At 36.4% G+C, this 23,152-nt stretch overlaps 1 protein-coding gene across 3 annotated transcripts in view; it reads right to left on the bottom strand.

The window, feature by feature from the left end:
* CSNK2A1 (casein kinase 2 alpha 1) overlaps positions 1 to 23,152 on the bottom strand; it is a 60,012-nt gene that overhangs the window by 24,462 nt on the left and 12,398 nt on the right. For all 3 annotated transcript variants that reach the window (XM_056811983.1, XM_007474492.3, XM_007474491.3), the window contains exons 2-3: positions 1,797 to 2,007; positions 13 to 124 (exon numbers count right to left, since the gene is read on the bottom strand). In XM_056811983.1, the coding sequence (XP_056667961.1) occupies positions 13 to 124; positions 1,797 to 1,897 (213 nt within the window). In that variant the 5' untranslated portion in view covers positions 1,898 to 2,007. The remainder of the gene's footprint in view (positions 1 to 12; positions 125 to 1,796; positions 2,008 to 23,152) is intronic.

Raw genomic sequence — 23,152 nt, forward strand, 5'->3', positions numbered from 1 at the left:
CTCTTCACTTACCTTGAGAATTTTAACTACTACTTTTTCATTATTTGTGATGTTGATGGCTTCAAATACTTCACTGTATTTACCCCGGCCCAACTTCCGAACTAGTTGATAGTCATCTTGGTTTCTGTAAACAAAGAATGCCATCAGTATCAAAAGATTTCACATTTATTTATAAGAAACAAGTTTTTTATGATGGTCTATATAGTTTAACCAGGGAAAAGAGTAAGAGGTTTTAAAAATGACTATACTTATACGTGCATTTTTAAAAATCTGGTAAATTGTATCTTTTTGCATTGCTAATATACATCTTAAAAGGCAGCCTCATTTAAAGCCTAGAAAGGAAAGAATTTTTGGTAGGCTACTCTGTAGCTCATGGAACACAGAGAAATAGGTCTTAGCACAAACTAGAGGTAAAGAAAAAGTTCATTTCCTTCTTTGAATGATTTTGTTCTACAAAAGTACCAAACAGACCTTTTATAAGCACTAAAATTTTATTCTAAAAACCAACTATCTCCTACACTGGCCATCTATTTTACTGAAACAATTAAAAGGGATCCAGACATACAGGGAAAGTTTAAGGTACTATGAATATATATAATGTGAAAATAACAGGTATGGAGTAAATCTGTTATACTTTGGCTCAGTTGCCCCATTCTACTCTTCTAAAAACATAGCATACAAGTGAAAGAAGGCATGCAACTAAATGGCAGTATGCCAAAAACTTGAAAGGGATGTTTAGAGTCATTTAAATAGGACTAAGTCCAAAGGATTCTTTAAATTAAGAGATAGTGGTTAAGATTGCGATAGTAAAAAATATAGGTATTATCTAAATAGCACAGAACCTGAAAGTCAAGAGTGGAAATGCTAGATAATCACCAATATTCTAACTAATATTGACTTCTGACCCTCATCTAAAGAAACTTGCAGTTGCAATGTACTCTTAAAAGTACCAGCCAATTTGCAACCTATACCAAGAGTCAAAATACTTTTTTATATTTGGAAAGGATATGGAAATCATAAAGGAATCTCTTATTTGCAAGAAGATACAATAAAGAGGGAAATGACAGTCCTGCTATATATATATATACACACACACACAAACATATATATATGGGGAGGTCACCTTTTTTTTTAATGCTTACACTCAGGGGTCATAATCTAATAAATATGGACCATGGAGCCTTTGGGGAAGAAATGGGTACTAACCTTCAAACTGAAACTGCATTTAATGACACTAAAACTGCTTGAGTGAACAATTGAGTCAAATTCCAAGGACATATAATTGTCTGACAAAGACAAACATTAATGGATTTGTATTTCATAGGAAAAGGAACAATATTTAGGTGATGTACCTCAAAATCCTGATGGATGGGAGAAGAAAATTCCCTAATCTCAAGAGTACCTTGGACAAAATTTTGGGCTTTCCTTAATGGATCTAATCTAATTGTTATAAACTCTTTAGGGTAAGAAAGCCTCTCCATAATCAATTTCTGTCATGTCTAATAGTTACATCTAAGATAAATGTTTTATAACGGGGAAGAGAATGCTAAGATTTGCAAGTTTTTAAAGGGTAAGGCCAATGAAACAAAATTCTTTTTTTCAAGACAATAACAGAACTTGCAGATCTGAGAGATGTATGTAAGCTGTGACATTGACCTTAACCTTGGTGTGTTACAGCTGCAAAAACAGATCACTTTCCAGACAATACAGAGCCAAATACAACAAAATACAAGGGTCAGAGCCTTTTTTTGGGGGGTGGGGGAAGAGAATAAAGTGAAACAAGTGGAGACAGTTACCCCCATTCCACCACATGTGACTCGTAGTCCCAGTACTCCCGGGGTCTGTGCGTGTTAACATCAGTGTAAACTCTGGCCCTGCTTGGCACGGGTCCCGACATGTCAGACAGGTTGGTGGGCAAAGCTGGACTTGATGTTTAAAGTTCTGGTAGTCACTTAGTCCAGAGCCAACTAGGGGTAAGGCCTTGTTTAGACCCCTTGTTTTCTCCAACTGTAGAAACAAAATGAACAAGTGGGGGGGTGGTTAATAAGAAAAAGAAAAAAGATAATGAAGGAAAAAGGAGGGAAGGAATGGCTAACAAATACTGCTCTTCCCAAGAACACCTCTGACTTTATGACTTAGCAACAACTCTCTCTTGAATGTATCAAACACAAGTTATTGCTGTATGAAAATCCAAACTACCTTTAAAATGGTACAGCTCTGCCATATTATGATAAATCATTTGAGACTTTTGCAAGAATATCTTAAATGTCTCACTTTTCCAGGGAGGAAAAAGGATTGGAATTCAACCATTCAAACGTAACTAATATGGTTTATTAGCATATATGGTGTTAAAATAAATAAAAGCCAGTATTCACTCTCAAGTAATTTAGAATTTAATTGGAGAAAGATGAGAGAAATTATGTAGACCAATAAATGCAACAGACATTTGTATTTAAATGTTTAAGAAAAATAAAAAGTACAATGAGAACAGAGGGAAAAATAATTTGGTAGTGTGGGTAAAATCAATGAGTTATCCAGTTTGGCTGTAACAAAGGGGGAAAGTAGTGAAAGATATGGTTGGAAAGGCAGGTAAGGACATGCCACAGAAGATCTTTTAAAAGCCATACTAAATAACTTGTCTATCCCATAAATGATGAAGACTTTGAAGTTTTTTGAGCACCGTGGTGAGTAATATGAACAGATCTGCACACCAGGAAGACCAAAATGGAAAGATCAAATATACCTAGTAAGATAAAAAAATTTATGCACCACAAAAGGTACTTGTTAGGCTTGATATTTCTGCATTTCCGGGGTGGATGCTTAAAAAGCTAAAGGTACTAGAGAGGTCAGAAAGGATCAACGTACTGTGAGTATTGAGATTATGGTACTTTCTTAATGCTTGACAAAAACTGAGCTTAAACCATTTCTTCCGACTGGAACTAAAATCCCTGTTTCTAGACAGTGAGATATTAGTTTAATTATATGAATTATTTGAGAACTTTATATAATAATGATAACAACCAGTAATCATCATTGCCACTACTGTAAAAATTCCATTTTACCAACTAGCATTTAAAAATAGAATTTCAAAATTAACACAAAAATTCAGTTTTATTTCATTCAGTATATGGACTTAACTATGTTCTCTAAGACAGAGAAAGTAATACTACCTGCACAAATACCCAAAATTTATCATCTTTGTTGTCTTTACCTTAAAACATGTGTCTATATCAGTGATGGCAAACCTGTGTCACAGGTGCCAATGATGACATGCAGATCACTCTCTGTGGGAATGTGCCACCCCCACCTCATTCATTACTAGAAAGGCAGAAAGATATCAGCGGAGTTAATCCCCTCCCCACTCTCCAAAATGCCTGATGACATTTTTTCATACCCCATGCCCCATCTACCTAGCAGCCCAATGGGAGTACATAGCTGGTAAGGTGGGTGGCTCATATGCAGCACAGCTGGATTGGGGAGCAGAGCTCTCAGGTCACTCCCCTCCCCCTCTAAATTCACTGAGGATATTCCTCACTTTACCTATCCCTCTACCCAGCAGCCCAATGGGAGCATTTTCTCCCTCCCCAGTGTGGGTTCAAGGGTGGGGGCAGGGTCCAGCACTGTCTGTAAAAGGTTCACCATCACTGGTGTATACCTTCTCTCCTTTACTTCCTAGACTATTAATTCCAATGGAATTTAAAGGAACCAATGATAGACACATTAGAATTCTCCAGAGGCACACTGCTATACACATAGTAGATTCTTAATAAATCTTTAAGTGAATAATTCTATAGTAGAAATAGTTCTATAACTTATTTCTCACAGAATCATAGATTTAGAGCTGGACAGAACCTTGTAATGCATCTAGTTCGACTATCCCCTTTTAAAGATGAGGAAACTGAGGTCCTAATAGGCAAGTGACCTATGTAGGTAGTAAGTGACAAAGACAGGACTTGGACCTAAGTTCAATTAAATCATGAGATGTTTGGTACAACTGTGACCAGGTAAATTAGAAATCAATTCTACAAAAGGAAAGTTAGTCAATGGGTTAGGTCTACTTCAGCCATTTCCTGAAATTTCTTTCCTTTTAAAAAAATGCATTGTTTCCTACACAATTTTTCAAATTTTCTTTTGTATTTTGAAATGTTGCACTCATTAGAAAATATAATAAAAATATATTCCAATCACTTATGTGGTCATAGGACAGATCATATACATAGGGCTAGAAGGATGATTAGGTATGTGCCCAAGGTCACAAGCCATTAAATCCGAATTCAGACGGAAAGAACAAACACCTCTGTATTTGTAAGTACTGCCTTTACCATAAACCAGCTACCAGAGTCTTAGGAGCCAGCAAGGGTTAAAAACTAGTCCCTAGCATTTCACTGGCTTAAGTGGAACAAATACAAATTGTTCAATTTATACTGCAAATGGTAAAGATTCTGCTATACTAGCTTAATCATTCTAAAAGGTAGAGAGAAAAAAACAACAAAACACCTTTAGGGAACAATCCCAACCAGCAGCCAGAACACAAAAGACTCAAAACCCTTCATATTCCCTTATAAGATCATTCACCTAGAGGAATCTCATCTCTATTTGTGGACTCATTTACTATATCCCCCAAACTAAGATAAAAGTCATGAAGTACTGACCAAAACACAACCTATAGATTCCTTTAGTCCAGCACACAGACCTGTTTTGCTTATTTTCTCCTGGTTCCTACCTGCCATTTATGACACTGACTTTGGTGAAATTATTAACATCCTCGATCTTGGTCACTATTGACCTAAAGCTTAAAAACAAGTCAAAACCTCTCCTCTCAAACAGAAAAAAATGATTGTCAAGCTATTTCCTAATTGAGAAACATCAATGTATAGGACACAAAACAGAAATTATCATTTATTACTGGAAACCTCAGATACTCAGTTGACACTGGAGCTTGGCCTAGGACAGCTATTGATATAATATTCCAATTAATAACAAAAATACAATGCATATGTAGTGTTTCCACACCATTACTTCATTTGATCATTACAACAACTATGTGCAGTCCTGATGATAGAATATTACAATCTCTTTTATACAAAGGAAGAAATGGGAGGAGAGGGGTGGGAAAAGAGGCTAGAAAAATAGCAGATAACATCCAGGTCTCCTGACTGTCAATCAATGATACTGTCTATCCCTGTTCTCAAGAGAAGAATATTGTCCTTAAAATTACAAATTTGTTACATAGTTAAAAAAAAAAGAAAAATATTGAATTCAACAATGTAGTAACAAAATTGCCTTGTTCTCTTATGAATTCCTTTTTTGTCATCTATTGTTTTAAAATGTTTTTATAGTCCTCTCTTTGTCGAATTCTCTTCTAGCATTAAAAAGTAAAAAAAAATGCAAAAGCATTGAATTAAAGATTTTTGAGTGTGAAAACTGTGAGGGACCCTTTTCTGAACAGAAGTATAGTAAAATTATAAGTGAAGTCTTGATATTGTCAAGACTTAGTCTCTTCTATTTTAACTCACTTTTTTTACAAGGTGAGTTTTTATACAGAAAGTGTCACTGATGTGACATGATTGTAAAAGTATTCATTAAACTTTTTAAAAATTCTAAACTAAGGGGGCAGCTGGGTGGCTCAGTGGATTGAGAGTCAGGCCTAGAGATGGAAGGTCCTAGGTTCAAATCTGACCCCAGACACTTCCCAGCTGGGTGACCCTGGGCAAGTCACTTAAACCCCATTGCCACTCTTCTGTATTAGAACCAATACACAGTATTGACTCCAAGATGGAAGGTATGGGTTTAAAAAAAAACCCAACTAAACTAAAACGGAGCATTTTCAAACACACATACAAACAAAACACAAAGGAGTACATATGAAATTGAATATTCATTTCATACTGCCTTTTAAAATATGTACATATAAAATAAATTCCGGAAATTACTTTTAAAAGTTTATTTTGCTTTCCATTCAAGGTCTTTCTGGAGGATGGTGAAGAAAGGTCCTCCATTCTTCCTACCCTAGACACAGAGCTTTGCTTAAGTCTCTGGGAGATTGCTGACTTGTACTTGTAGCCCTCTTTCCTATTGTGAGTATGGGCTTCTGGGCAACTTTTTGTGTAGATGACAGGGTATAAGAAGTCAATACAATATATATAATGTGCTATATATTATATATACTATGTTATTTCTCATTTAATTTCTTGATCATTATTTGGTCTGGTATAAATTTCAGGTTTTTGCTAGAGTAGGTATGTGGGAGAGCAAGGTGATCTGCCTTTTATCAGGCATTCTTGCTCAATATTCCATAAAAAAAATATTTTTTTTAATGTGAAGGACTCCTTTTTTTCTTTTAAATATTCAATTCTTTCCAAATCACTTTTTATATTGTACAGACCAGGGGTCTCCACTTTTTAAAAATTATCTAACATCAGTAAAAAATATGAGCAGACAAAAACCTCATTCTCCATATGTCCATCATATTTATAAATCATTTCTGGTGACCACCTTAGGACAGACTGGTCAAAAGAGACGAGGCAGAGTGACCAATTAAGGGGATAAATATAATATATAGTCTAAATGATAAGTGATGAGGGTTTCAATTAGAGTAGCAGCTATATGAATAAAAAGGAAACTGGATGTATGGATGAGGGAGGAGAATGAGGAGTTTAAGATGATACTTGCTGCAAATTTAGGAGACAGTTAACAGATAAATTTGTAAGAAAAATGGGTTTAGGGTAACCTATCCATGGTCTGCTTATTTCCCACCACAAATGAAAAGCAGGAGAATAAGGGCTCTTACCTGATCATTGCTTCTGATCCTAAGAGATAAACTTTGGGACATGTGAGAGTATTCAGTGGTATTTGTGTAAAAGAACTGTGAATGGAATTTTCCCACTGGCATTTGTATAGTAGCAGGCCCTCAGGTAATGGTAGGTTAAAAAACCTGTAGGAGCCAATCTTTCTTCTTTCCTCATATTCTTCAAGAGTGAAAGGCTGAGAAGTTGTATAGAAGAGGAATAAGGTGTTAATAGGAAAATGTTGGACAGTTAAAGGTAAATGTAATTGGAGACAAGCCCCACAATAGACTAGGCAAAGGGAAAGTGGTATGTGATCCATCTAACCACCATCTAGTTGATGACATACTCCATGGGGTTAGGCCACAGTTCCCCAGTTGATCCTTATTACTTTGAAGACACTGGCATAGAAAACCATCATAACTTGCATCAGAATTACAAGACAATTATTTGCAGACTATTTAGAAATATTCTTAATACAACGTTGGCAAAACAGAAAGTAAAAAAAATGGAATCAGAAGGCTTGAATTTTCCTGAACGTCACCTAGTAGTAATATGACCTTGGATAAGCAATTTCATTTCTAGAAGTCTATACCTGCTGGGAAAGAATACCTGACATGCAATTGCTATGAGTAAAGTATAGTCAAAATACTTTATAACTATATGATGTTATGTGATGTAAATTTGTTATAAATTTGAAGTCATTGCCATGATTAGGCACATCTGATTCAAATATTTTGGAAATCATATCCAACAAAGTATTCTGTAAGAAATAATTCTAGCTTATTATTTTCCAAGTTGTTAGTAACTAAGAGGTTGAAGTGAGAGTTTGAAATGACTCTTGCGACTTCTGCCTCATTCAGTGACAGCTAGTAGGATATTGTAACTAATTTCTATGCCTGAAAAGAGCAGTATCTTGAGACACAAAAATAACAGGTTTGATTTCGTGTTCTGTTCCTATAAGGAATTAGGTAGCAGATAGACCAAGTACTGTATAAAAAAAATCGACTGCATTCTTAGTTAGCTACAATATGTTTAGGCATTAATTTGTTTGTAGTTTTTATGTATAGAAAGACCCTAGATTTATAATATCAGGCTATGATCTAGTAGGGACCTTAGAAATAATCAAATCAAAATTCCACATTCTATGTATTTAGAAAACAAACTCAGAAAAGTAATCAACCAACAAGTATACATAAGTATCTAGTATTTGCCAGGGATTATGCAAGGGACTAGAAAATTCTTTTCTCACAAGAATCCTGAGGTAGACTGATTAAATATTATTAACCTGTTCGCAGATAAGGAAATTGAGGCTCTGAGAGGTTAAGTGGTTTGCTCATGATCCCCTAAGTAGCATTGAGGGTGTGTATGTATTTATGAATTTTAATCATTTCATCTCAGTCCCAAACTCAGCACTCTATATACTATATACCAAGTTGCTTCTCTGGTTGTATCTAATCAACTGCTATACAGTTAACAAATGGGAAAGTTGGAACTTGAATTCAGGTTTTTAAAAATTTAGTGTTCTTCCACCAATAGCCATAGTGGCGAACCTCTGGCATGCGAACTGGAAGGAGCACTCGGCCTTTTCTGTGGGAATAGCCACCGTTGCCCCAGTACAGAGTTTACCAGAGTTTGTTACTAGAAATTTAGAGGAACTCAAGGACCAGGCTGCTCCCCTCCTCCTCCATGTGTACCTGAGGAAATTTCTCACATCACCCACCCCTCAAAAAGGTTTGCCATCACTGTCCTATACCATGCTGCCACAAAGTCAGAAAAGCTTAGGTCTTACCTCTGCCACTTATAGTCTGTGACCTTGGAACCATCTCTGACATTTTGGACCAGGTTCCTTCATCTGTAAAATGAGGATACTACAACTACCCCAAAGGGCTATTATAGGAAACATTTTATAAACCATAAAGCATTAGAGAAAAGGTGAATAATGTCATTATAATGGGTATTTCTTCTTTCCACAGAAAAACTGCTTGATGATCCAAAGGCACCATACTCCCTTTTCATTAGTTACTAGTTAGATGAGCACAGACAAATCTTAGCTATCCTTCCATTTTTCTCAGTTATAAATAAGGCAGCATGTACACATCACAGGCTTATTGTGAAGTTCAAGTAGGATAATATAGATAAAACTCTTATCAAACTTTAAAGCAATCCCACTGGAGCACAACTAGGCATGTTCTAAGGAAAGTACAATGAATGTGGAATCAGAGGCTCATAATCTGGTTCAGCTTTACTTCTCCTTTCTGGGCCTTGGTTTCTTTAATGAGGGAGCCTAGACTAGATTGTCCCCAATAGCCCACAAGGGACACACTTTGTTTCCCTTAGAAAACAAAAGCTTCAGGTGGCTCCAGTTAATCTACTTCTGGTGAGACAACACAGCATAATGCCAAAAGTACTGGACTTGGTGTCAGTGGGCCTAGATTCAAGTCCTAGCTCTATGACTAGAGGTAGTCATGCAACCTCTCAAAGTCTGATCTGCAAAAAGAAAATACTATTTACCCTGATTAGGCTGGTATGTTGAAAGCATTCTATCTTAAAGTGCTTTAAAAATAGGTGTTATTCATTTGTGCAACCCAGTAGAATTGCTTGTTGGCTCTCGGAGGGGGGAGAGAAGAGGAGGGAAAGAAATAAATTATATAAACATGGAAAAAAATTTAAATTAATATATGGGGCAGCTGGATGGCTCAGTGGATTGAGAGCCAGGTTCAGAGACAGGAGGTCCTGGGTTCACTTGACCCCCATTGCCTAGCCCTTACCACTCTTCTGTATTAGAACCAATACACAGTATTGATTCCAAAATGGAAGATAAGGGTTTAAAAAAATTAATATAAAAATAGATATTATTAGTAATATGACAACCAACTGTTAAAATGGAGGATCATTGCAACATCACCTAATGTCTCATCTAAAGAGATCAACAACAACTACTCACCAGAGAAAACCTCCACAATTTAGGACTGTTCAACTGTTTTAGCATCTTACAGACAAAAGTATATTTCTAGTCAGACAAAAGTCAATACTGCAGTAACAGGCTCTAGATTCTTTCTTGCTTCTTTCTGCCCTATTAAGAGTGTGATTTGCTACTAAGACAAGAGCAAAGCAAAGCTAATTACTATGAAACTCTCCAAATTCTCAAGTGTTTGTCTAAAATGACCCCTGCAGCTTCTGCCTCCATCATATGGGATCTGATCTGTGAACTAGTAGACAATTTTAATTCTCTATTGGAAAAGGCCTCGTTAACTATTTAATAATCCACCACATTTGCACACTTGTCAAAAACATATATCACCATTCAGACCAATTCCAAATGGTAACTCTCCATTAGGCAGTGAGAACTATACCAGGGATTCTTCATCTGTAGCACTCACTGTAATCCTCCAATACTCTGCATCTTTAGGAGAATAAAAATGGTGCCCAGGAGAACTAAGCATTGGAAAGAAAGCTAGGAAATAGAGTGGAGGAGGGGAAGAAATACAGAGGAACAATAGAAATAAGGAACAACTATGATCAAAGGATTTAGAGTTCTAAAGAACTTAGACACCATGTAGGCCAACTCCTTGATTTTACATAAAAGCAAATTGAGGTTCAGAAAGGTTAAGGGACTTGTTCATGGTCATGTATTACAAGCATAGTACTGAGATTTTTAATCCATGCCCCTGACTCCAAATCTAGCACTTGTATCACACATATTCTTTTATCATGGTATAACAGATACTTTTAATTTTGACTCTATAGAATAATAGTTGTGATCATATGTGAGTCACAGGCTTCTCAGGTCTCAAGATTTCTCATAAGTAAACTCCATATAGTTGCTATACTAACCTTGAAGGGTTATTATCAAAGTATAATTTGATAATGTATGCAAAGTAACTTATAATCATAAAGCCATTATTATTAAAATATAACAAAATTACTTTTACTCTTAAATAATATTACAGATTTATGATCATATTATGGAAAGAGTATCAGATCAAAGTGTGAATCTTAACTCCAGCATTTATTACCTTGTCTGACCTTAGCCAAGACTCTCTCCCAAATCTGGGCCTTGGTTCCCTTAGTTGTAAAATGAGAAGGCTGATCTAGACGAATCAGTCAGTCTTTTTAAAGTACTTACTAGGGATAGGTAGGTGGTTCAGTGGATTGAGAGCCAAGCCTAGAGATGGGAGGTCCTAGATTCAAATCTGGTCTCAAGACACTTCCTAGCTGTGTGACACTGGACAAGTCACTGAACCCCAATTGCCTGGCTCTTACCACTTACTCTTTTGCCTCAGAACCAATACACAGCATTGATTCTAAGATGGAAGATAAGGGTTAAAAAATAAAATAAAGCACTATGTCAAGCATTATACTAGGCCCTGGAGGACATGAAGATAAAATCAAAATAGTTCCTCCTCTCAAAGAGTTTATACTGTATTGGAAGAGATATGAACACATCTAATTATACACAGTATACAAAGTAGTTTTGAGAGGGCACTAGTAATTGGGGAAAAGAAAGAAAGCCAAACATACGAAGTGGTGCTCAAATTGAGGGTTGCAGGACATATAAGGGATTCTATGAGTCAGAGGTGAGAAAGGAGTACATTCTAGGAAAGCAGGATAGCCAGTATAAAGTTTATGGGAGGGGGACAGCTGGGTGATTCAGTGGATTGAGAGCCAGGCCTAGAGACGGGAGGTCCTAGGTTCAAATTTAGCCTCAGACACTTCCCAGCTGTGTGACCCTGGGCAAGTCACTTGACCCCCATTGCCTAGCCCTTACCACTCTTCTGCCTTGGAGTCAGTACACAGTATTGACTCCAAGAGGGAAGGTAAGGGTTTTAAAAAAAAAAAAGGCTTCCTTCTCTCTTCTGATACTGTCACCATCCTTGTGTAGGGCCTCATGTTGGACCTCCATAGCCTCTGCTGGTGTGTCTTCCTGCCTCAAGTCTCTCCTCACTTGCATCCTCTAGGTCCAACCATGTCACACACTCCTGCCAAGTAAATAAACTCCAGTGGCTCCCCCCTAAGACCCCCAGGATCAAATACAAACTTAGTGTTCAAAGCCCTTCATAACCAACCGTCTTCCCTCACCTTTTCTGTCTTCTTATAACTTACTCTTCAGCATTCACTCTTGGATCCAGTGACTCTAGCCTCCTTACTGATCCAGGATCAAGACATTCTCTCTTGGCCCAAGGCATTTTCTCTGGCTATTTCCCATGCTTGGAATATTCTCTTTCCACAATTCTACCTACCGGTTGCACTGGAATCTTTCAAGTCTCAATTAAAATCTCATCTTCTACAGGAAGTCTTTTCCAACCCCTCTTAATTCTAGTGCCTTCCTACTTTTAATTATTTCCCATTTTTCCTATGTATATAGCTTATTTGTACATATTTGTTTGCCCATTGTTTACTCTATTAAATTGTGAGTTCCTTGAGGGCAGGGGCTATCTTTTGCCTCTTTTTGTACTCCCCCCCCCCCTCCATGTAGCAATGTCTGGTACATAGTAGGTGCTTAATAACTGTTGGCTGATTTTAATTTGTCTCTTCTGTACTATCTCACCTGGTGATCTTATCAAATCCCTTGGATTCAATGATCTCTGTAATTCTCAGATCTATTTAAATAGTCCTCACTTTTATCCTAATTTCCAATTTCACATGGCCAGCTGCCTCCTGGACATCTTGAAAAATACATCCAAAGAATTTGTTTTTCTTCCCAAGCCCTCCCTCCCACCTCCCTTCCCAATTTCACTATTACTGCCCAAGCTAACACCATTCTCCTGGTAGCACAGGCTCACAACATCAATGTCATTCTTGATCCCTCATTTGCACTCATCTCACATATCCAATGTTACCAAGTCTACCTTCACAACATCTTTCCCAGAAATCCCTTTTCTGGAGTCACACAGCTACCACCCTGATGTGGCCCTTTATTACCTCATGCTTTGATTACTACAATAGTCTTCTGCAACAAGTCTCTCCTCAGTCCAGTTCATCCTCCAATCAGCTGTCAGTAATCAGGTCTGTCTGTCACCACTTTCCTACTCTCATGTCAATGGATTTCTATTATTTCCATTTTAAGTTTCTTCAAATGCAAAATTGTGATAATAGCACCTACTTCCCTGAGTTGTGAGGATCAAATGAGACATCTTTTTAAAAAAACACCTGGCAGGGACAGCTAGGTGGCTGAGGATAGAAAGGCAAGACCCAGAAATGGGAGGTCTAAGGTTCAAATATGACCTCAGATACCTTCTAGCTTTGTGACCCTGGGTATGTCACTTAACCCCATTTGCATAACCCTTACTGCTTTTCTGCTTTGGAACCAATACCTAGTACTGATTCTAAGACAGAAGATGAGGGTTAAAAAAAAAAAGACACCTAGCAGTGTCTGGCATATAGTAGGTGTCATATAAATGCTAACTCCTATCTAGAATAAAAAATAAATTTTGCCTGGCATTTAAAGCCTTTCAACACCCTCACCTGTTCTATTGTAATTTGTAAAATATTGTAAAATACACTTTATTCCTCTATATTTGTGATGGTGACACCGGCTTTTTTGTTGTTCCTTCCCCATGACATTTTGATCTTCTGATTCCACATTAAGTCATTTAGTCCAAATTCCTTATTTCACAGTAAGAAATGAGTCTAAAGAGGTTCTAGGGAAACAAAATGGGACTACTACTTCCTTTTCTTTTTTAAAAAAACCCTTCCATCTTCCAATCAATACTGTGTCCTGCTTCCAAGGCAGAAGAGTGGTAAGGGGTAGGCAACTGGGGTTAAATGCCTTGTCCAGGGGTCATACAGCTAGAAAGTGTCTGAGGCCAGAGTTGAATCTAGGACCTTCCATCTCCAAGTCTGGCTTTCAATCTATTGAGCAGCCTCCCATATCATGCCCCTTTCTTAAGTCCTCTAATGCAAATAACTTAAAAAAAAAGTTATTATTCCCCAATTACAAGGATATGACCTAAACTGTAATCTCACTGATGTAGAGAACTCTCAGATGTAAAAACTCCCTCTACTGATGTAGGTCAGCACTTCTACAATATATAGCCTTAAATTTGCCTAGATCACTTGAAAGGGTGAAAAGTATGTGTCAAGGAGGAGTATGAAACCCAATATCAGCTCTTCATCAATAGCATGAGGGCTGTCCCCTAACTTATATCACTGTTAATTACTCCAATAATTTATATTCTCTCTTTTCCTTTTTTAGACAAGGATCTGATTCTTTTAAACTTCAATAATTTAAATTACAGTAATTGTAGGTTGTCATTTCTGTTAATTATGACTTACTCTTTACTCATTTAGGCGTGAAGGCTAATCACTAGATGAGTTTTATAGAGTTTTATTATCTATTTTTAATGAGTGGGTCATATATATTAGAGGCAGAGGTTCTGGCCTCCTGTCCCAATTCTCCTATACCAGATATCTGACTGTGGACATTTCCCTTTTCCTTATACTCACGGTTTATTAATCTGTAAAATAGAAATATTAATATTTGTATTACATACCTCATAGGATCATGAGCTTGCTTTTTGTAAATGTTAAAATGCAATAAAATGGGAATTACCTCTAACTTTATATGACTTTTTGAATCCAAGTTCTCTTGACATTTAAAAACAAAAAGATGTCATTTTTTAAAACCCATACCTTCTTAGAATGAATTCTAAGACAGAAAAGCATCAAGGGGGTCGGCAAATAGTGTTTAAGTGATTTGCCCTGGGTCACACAGTCAGGAAGTATCTGAAGCCAAATTTGAATCCAGGTCCTCCATATTCCCCATCTAGCATTCTATCACTATGCTAACTGTTCCATGTCATCCTTTATAAAATAACATCACAAGTTTCATTAAGGAAAGAATTGTGCTTCAGATCATAACATACTCTGCTCTTCTTGCTAATAGCTAGAACTTCAGGATTCAAAAAATGTGCCTTCTCCCTCACCCTTATGGCTAAGGCAGGCAATGTGGTAACTGTCATTCCTGGTTCTAGTTAAGGAACCAGTCACAATTTCAGGCAGATGAATTCACGGGGGTTGGGTGGGGGGTGTCTTTACTCATACAGCTTGTGGGATCTGAACCAAAGTCTTCTGATCCTAGTCCAGTGTTCTTTCTACTATGAAATGATCAATGCTTAGGATTTATTTAACAAAGCCCTAGAATATAAATCCCTTGAGCACTGTAAGAGCCTTGTTTTATTTTGGCTAAAATTTTAAAACAGGACTTATCAATCAGTTCTGAGAAAATCTCCTATTAAAAAGTCAGATCATAATTGTAAACCAGAGAACATAAATGTGGCTCTGCATGACATAAATGGGATAAAAAATGCAAAATGATGGAGAAAATACCAGAAAACTATTATGCACTATCTAGACTGGAAGTTTATTGACCTGAATACATTAAAGAATCTATTTCAGCCAAATATCTTATGGTAGCCCTTTGTCCTCTCCCTTTCTTCTGTCATTAACAATAATTGAGTAACATTAATAATAAAAAAGACTGAATCACTTTATTCCCTTTAACTCAAAAATCTCCAGTAGCTCCCCTATAACAAATCACTTGCCTAGAATGTTAAAAAAAAGTTCTCCACAAATCTATGATTCTGTTCCCCTTTATCAACTTTCCATTCCAGTTAAACTGGATTACTAGTTGTTTCCCTCCATTCCCTGCCTTTGTGATTTTGCATAGGCTATCCCCTAATATCTGCAATGTACACCTTCCTAACCTCTTAAATCTGTTGTTCCCTTCAAAGCACAGCTCAGAGGCTACTTCCTATAGAATCCCCCCTCCCCCCCAAGCTGTTGTACATATAGTAAAATACAGACTCAGAAGAATATTAACAATTTAAGGGCAAAAATTGTTTTTGGCTTCTTATTCCAGCAGTACCAAACAAATGTTTGTTGACCTGAACTGAAATAGAAGTAGTACTGTTAGGTCAAGGGCCAACTTGGCAATATAGTATATAGCAAACACGCCTTTTTGTAATGAACATCTGGGTTTAAGTCCTCTGACATACTATGATCCTGGACAACTCAATGAGTTGCAGACTAATTGCTCATCTACACAGGTAAGAGGAATTGCCCCCTCCCCCCAAATCAAAGGTCTTTTAGAACCTTTATTGAGGGAACTTTCTTACTGTAATCAGTAACAGCTCTGCTTCTTCCTTCTAATATATATTTATGTGTGAATATATATTTTTCCAAATAGATATGTTCATATTTCTATAGCACTATATAGTTTATAAACTGCTTTCTTCTTAATAACTTTGTAAAGTTATAAATATTATCATCATCACATTGCTCAGGAAGTTAGATTCTGAGCTAAACAGACCTTTTCATTTTCTAATATTCAGAAAGGAGAAGTGATTTACCCGAAGTTACTCAAATCCAAGGATTCTAATTACAAATTTAGCCCCAACATACTATCTTTTATTTTTAGCAACTAAGATAAATTCAGTTGCTTGTCACAGAAAAACCAATTAATAATGCTTTAGCTGATTGGTTTTCTACTAACATAAATGTGAGTTACACCAGTGGATTTTATAGAAACCTTCCAGCCTTTCCCCTGAAGTTGGTACAATGTTATTCTAAAGCTAGTTTGCACTGGAATTCTAAAAGAGCAATCAAACAATTTGTAAACTGTAACCCTAATATTTATAAGGCAAGTTCCAACTAGAAAGCAATTTTTAAAAATGTACTATAAATCAACCATAAAGAAGGAAGATGAGATTTCTACAGTAAATGTGTCCAAGAGAGTATCCCTCAGAATACAGCTTCTACAGTCAAAAACAATTTGGAAAATTGTTGAGAATGAATCATTGTTGAAACTTTTCCTTATAATCATACTGAACATTTATAAACAAACAAGGCTGTGTAAAAGATGGTAGCATAGGATTCAACCTCAAGACCTATATTCTGGACTTGAATTTGGCACTCACTAGCTATATAGTCTTGGAAATGCAACATGCCTAAGGCAATGGATTTTTGAGTTCCAATCCTGACTCTACATTCTATTTTGTTGCCAAAAAAAAAAAAAAAGCATTTTCTAGGTGTTGGTTTTCCCAGGTATAAAATTAGAGGGTTGGGCTACATGTTTTCTAAGATCCAGTCTAACTTGAAAATCCTAGGATCTTTAGTTATGTTGCTTCTGAGTCTTAGTTTCTTCATCTATAAAATGGAGATAATGCTTGCTCACATGAAATTGTGGTGAAAAAAGCACTTTGTAAACTGTGAAGTGTTTTCACTGCTTATGATGTTTATATGATACCAACATTCTGTAGCAGTACTTTTTGTGGTAGCAAAGAACTGGCAACAAAGTAGATAACTATTGATTAGAGAACTGCTACTCAAATTGTGGTACACGAATGTAAATAGATAATTACTGTGTAGTATAAAACTATGACATAATCTGATGGTAGAATGAAATAAGTACAGCCAATATACATGATTACAACAATGTAAAGGTAAGAACCACAAAAATCAAGTAAATGTTACAAAATAACAAAGAATATACAAGCAGGCCCCCCAAGAAGATAGAAGATAACCCCTCTAATTCCTACCCCAGTCCTTTGCAGAAGTGAGAGGTCCTGTCAAATACAATGCATATAGTCTTTTACATCCTTTCTTTAAAAAAAAATGTTTACTTTTCTCTTAGTAACAACTCATAAGCTAGAAAGGTAAGGGCCAGACAAATGGGGTTTAGTGGCTTGTCTAGGGTCACATAAGCTAGAAAGCTTTGGACCCAAATTTGAACCTAGGACCTCACAACTAGTCCTATAATTTTACCCACTGTGCCACTAGCTGCTCCTGATACATATATTTTCAAACTTTCAATGTATTCATGTTGGTTTTGATGATTCCCTCCCCCCCCCACCTTCCCTCCCTCTTAAAAAGCATTCTTTGTGATATGGGATGGCTTACTGGGAAGGGGGGGGGGGGAGAGAAAGAAAGTCTAATGATATTAAAAAAAAGATAGATGTTTTTTTTAAAAATTATCAGACACAAAAACAAATGTTCTTGGGTTAAGTTCCATTTCTAGTTAACATGGCTGTTTTTGTATTTTAAAGAAAACTTTATTAATTCAATTCTTGGACCATTACCTCTATATTGTTCTTAAAATGTTACATAGCTCTCTGTATCTCTTTAATAGGTAACATTTATATAGTATCTTAAGGGTTTACAATATGTTTTTATATATTCTTATTTCATAGAATTTCTGGAAGGAACTCTATGGAGATTTAGTTAAATCTCCTTCATTTTTTGAGGAACCTGAGGCCCATGGAGTAACTCATCCAAGGTCACAGTAGGAAAAATAGCAGAGGTGAGAATTCAAACATAGGTTTTTCTAGCTCTTGATTTGTTTTTTTTCTGCTATAATGCATGTTTATAAAAACTCGTTGAAAAAAGGCAATACAATTATTATCATTATTTCTAATTTACAGATAAATAGATTCAAAAAAACTTCAGGTGACTTGTCCTAATATCACATAGCCAGTAAATCATGAATTCAAGCCCAAGCTTTCTATTATAATGTCTCTTATGATCTTAGATTCTGCATTGTAGTTATATAGCTATAACATGAATACTCTCTTATTCTTTGGTCATTTTGGTTATGTCTAATTCTTCAAGACCCCATTTGGGATTTTCTTGGTAAAGATACTAGAGTGCTTTACCATTTCCTTTTCCAGTTCATTGCACAGATGAAGAACTGAGGCAAATGGGGCTAAATAATTTGCCCAGTCACACGACTAGTAAGTGTCTGAGGCCAAATTTGAACTCAGGATGATGAATTTTCTTGACTTCAGGCCAGGTACTCTACCTACTGTGGCACGTAACTGCCCTTGAATACTTTTTACTAGACTGTAAATGCTATGAGCAGGGGAGACATGGTTGCCTAGTCCAAAACTGGGCCCTGTGTATAATAGACATTTAAAATGATGAATGACAAACAAAACCAATATAACTAAAATCAAAAGGGAAGCAACAAATTGGTAAACAATCTTCATAAAAGCCTCTGACAAAGAGGTTTAATTACTCAAATTTACAAAGAGTTAAATCAATTGTACAAAAAAATCAAGCCATTCTCCAATTAATAAATGGGCAAGGGACATGAACAGGCAGTTTTCAGCCAAAGAAATCAAAACTATTAATAAGCACATGAAAAAGTGTTCTACATCTCTTATAATCAGAGAGATGCAAATCAAAACAACACTGAGGTATCACCTAGCAGATTGGCTAACATGACAGCTATGGAAAGTAATGAATGCTGGAGGGATGTGGCAAAGTTGGGACATTAATGCATTGCTGGTGGAGTTGTGAATTGATCCAACCATTCTGGAGGGCAATTTGGAACTATGCCCAAAGGGCGATAAAAGATGGTCTGCCCTTTGATCCAGCCATAGCACTGCTGGGTTTGTACCCCAAAGAGATAATAAGGAAAAAGACTTGTACAAGAATATTCATAGCTGCACTCTTTGTGGTGGCCAAAAATTGGAAAACGAGGGGATGCCCTTCAATTGGGGAATGGCTGAACAAATTGTGGTATATGTTGGTGATGGAATACTATTGTGCTCAAAGGAATAACAAAGTGGAGGAATTCCATGGAGACTGGAACAACCTCCAGGAAGTGATGCAGAGTGAGAGGAGCAGAACCAGGAGAACATTGTACACAGAGACTGATACACTGTGGTACAATCGAACGTAATGGGACTTCTCCATTAGTGTCAATGCAATGTCCCTGAACAATCTGCAGGGATCCAAAAAACTCTATCCACAAGCAGAGGATAAACTGTGGGAGTAAAAACACCGATGAAAAGCAACTGCTTGACTACAGGGGTTGAGGGGATAAGACTGAGGAGAGACTCTAAATGAACACTCTAATGCAAATACCAACAACATGGAAATGGATTCGAATCAAGGACACATGTGATACCCAGTGGAATCGCGCGTCGGCTATGGGAGAGGTGTTGGGAGGGGGGGTTGGAAAAGAAAATGATCTTTGTTTCCAATGAATAATGTTTGGAAATGACAAAATAAAATAATGTTTTTAAAAAATGATGAATGACTATGAAAGAAATAGTTGATTGCAGCATTGAAATGCTATGATAGCTGTTTACTATTGTGTTGCCTATCAGACTTGTGAACTCCTTGAAAAAAAGGGACTATCTTTTGCCTTTTTTTGTATCCCCATCACTTAAGCACCAAATCTGGCACATAAAGATTCTTAATAAAAGTTTACTAACAGATTATTTTAAAAAGTTTCTCATTACCAAAGTGGTCTGAAGTTTACTCTCTGAGGGTTAGATGAAAGAATAGCTGGGATAAACAAAGGGAAAAGCAATTTTCAGAAATTAAGTTCTGCATAAATACGTCACTTCTGTAGAAGGAAGCAACTAAAATTGCAAACTTGAGTTGTAAAGTTGTTCCAAAGCAAGTGTGGAAATATAGGTGATCAATGACTGCTTTAAATGAAAATTGTAAACACAAAAGTATTTTTTAAATGAACAAAACTACCTTTGGACTTATAACTTAACAAACCAAAAAGTTCAATAAAAATCAAATTTTAGACTTTCTCAAGCTACTAAGATCTATTTTTAAATATAATAAATTTATTACATTGTCAACTCCTAGAAATTATGGATCTTGTCTTATTTACCAAAGTGCCTAGTACACCACACATTAGTAGGCAGGTTTGTTGAAACATAGAAAGTGTGGCAAGCTGGCACACTAATGTAGTGTTTGTTAAGCTCTGAACTGGTATAACTAATCTGCAAAGCAACATGGTATTATGAGAAAAGAATGACCATATCATTTGACCCAGAGATTCCACAGCTCCATATCTAGGTACCAGGGAGGTCAATGACAAAAAAGAAGGGCTGCAATGAGATAAAAATGTTTACAGCAGCAATTCTGTTATTCCAAAGAATTGGCAGTAGATGCTCACTGACTGGAGAATGGCTAAACAAACTATGCTACATAAATGTAATTAAATAGTACTGTGTGGCAGAAAATGAATATTGACAAGCATTGAAAGATATAATAAACTGATGAAAAATGAAGCAGAACCAGTAAAGCAACATAATCCTTAAGTATAAAAATGTAAATGGGGAAAAAAGTGAAGTTAATGCTTTGAAATTATAATCAACAAAGAGATATGAGAAGACACTTCTCCCTATTTCTTTGCAAAGGAGGGGCTTCATGAGTGTGAGGCAGTGCATATGCTAGACTTTTTCCAATATTTTGGTCAGTTTTAATGAACTTAAAAAAACCACCTTTATTATAAGGGATGGCTTTCTTGAAGGGAGGGGAAACATCAAGAAATATAGATAATACAAAAGAGAAAATATATTTATAATAAATTTATCTAGAAAAAGAATTAAGAAGAAACTCAATTCCTAATGTGATTGAATGGGTCAGTAATTTTCCATTCAATTGTAAACTGGTAGGCACTAAAGCCCAAGAGCAAACCCGTGTCCTTCCCTAGGTCAAAAAGCATATCCAGAGGACAACTACTTGCTTTAAAAAGCACTCAAAGTAATAATGATAAACTATTTTGGTATTTGGTCCAGATTCTGCCTTATTATGGAGCAATTAGAGATGATGGGGTAGAATAATTTGTAAACTAAAGCACTTTTGAATTTTTATTCTTATGATTAAATATTTGTGATGGATAAGTTTTCTGAGGAATGGGCGGGGGACCGGGAAACATTTTCTGTACTTAGATTCTCCACCTGAGATTCAAGTTTGCTGAATGTGAAATGTCAATCTTCATTAATACTTTTCAGATAATCAACAGCACTTTTTAAAAGAAAAAAGGGTCTTTATTCTTTCTTCCTTAGCAAAGTCTGTTAAAAATGGGTAACCTTTTTTTGGTTATTTTGAGGGTGGGGTGCTATTTCAGTCCATTTGTAATTTTGTATTGTCAGTACTTATAGTGACCTAGCCTGAATAATTTCTTATACTTTTATTAGATATCAACTGTAGTACTAGAGAAGATAAAATAAGGAACCCTCATGGAGTTTATGGTCTAGTTAGGGGATAACAAACAATTCTAGGACACAATGTTAAATACATTAGAGTTGCAAAATAAAGTGTCATGAGATCAGACTTGTGAAGAATCAAAGGGAGCTTCATGGGGGATGAGACATTCTAGTTGGATTTTAAAGGATGGGCAGAAATTAAAAGGTGTGGGGCAAGTAGGTGGTCCAGTGGATAGAAAGCTCAGTTTGGAGACAGGAAATCCTCAATTCAAATCTGGCCTCACAACACTTCCTGGATGTGTGACCCTGGGCAAGTCACTTAATCCCAACTGCCTAGCTCTTACCACTCTTAGCAATACTCAGTATTGATTCCAAGATGGAAAATAAGAGGTTAAAAAAAAACAAGTAAAGGGGGAAGAGAAAGCATTTTAGGAATAGGAAACTGTAGAACAAGAGCAGAGGTGGGAAAGCTCAGATGATGCATGGCAACCATGCATTAGAACATTTTTGCTGAAGCATCCAGTTTATGTATGGAGAGAAGGTTGGGGCATGTTAAGTATGTAATAAATAAGGCTGGAAAGATAAGATGATACTAGACTATGGATGACACCAAATAACAGGCAAAAGCGTAGGAACTTTCATCAGGAGGAAATCGGAAGCAAAATATATACATATATTTTAAAACCTCTACTTTCTGTCTTTGAATCAATACTGGGTATTGATTCTAAGGCAATAAAATGAAAAGGGTTAGGAAATGGAGGTTAAGTGACTTGCCCAAGATCACACAACTTGGAAGTGGCTGAGGCCAGAAGAGCTAAATATTTTCAGCAGTAGCAATTGATACTCTGCCAATGGGTAAATGGGAAGATGTACCTGAAGCACTAAAAATCTGCCACAGACCACATCTGATAAGAAACTTACTAACTCCTGAAGAGGGAAACACAAAGCAATCAAGATAAATAAACTATGCTCTGTCACATGATTTGATTTGGGAATAGGATATTTTGGATATGTGTGGTGGTGGGGTCATAACTGAATCAGGGAAATGTTTAGGTAGTTCAGGAGAGTTTATAGGAAGCTTGCCAACACTTAAGTGTGACTGAACAGGTCTTTTAAATGCCTTTCTAATTAATGAAAATGTGCACATTTTCAAAAACTCTTCTTTCTCTACAATAAAATGTTAGGGGAGGGGGAGGCAAGTATACCTGAGGTCTGGCATGTTTAGGAGGAAAGAGTTCAGGAGCAAGAGCTAATGTACCTAGCTATAGAATTAAATATTATCATTTAGGGATTCAAGTAAATGATAACAGTGAATTAAAACAATGAGCACTGCTTAACCACACCAGGTGATTTTTTAGAGAGAGAACAGTAAGAAACACTACTAGGTCAAGGAAGAAAAGTCCCCAA

This window comes from Monodelphis domestica, chromosome 1, assembly GCF_027887165.1.
Source record: "Monodelphis domestica isolate mMonDom1 chromosome 1, mMonDom1.pri, whole genome shotgun sequence".
Classification (NCBI taxonomy): Eukaryota; Metazoa; Chordata; class Mammalia; order Didelphimorphia; family Didelphidae; genus Monodelphis; species Monodelphis domestica.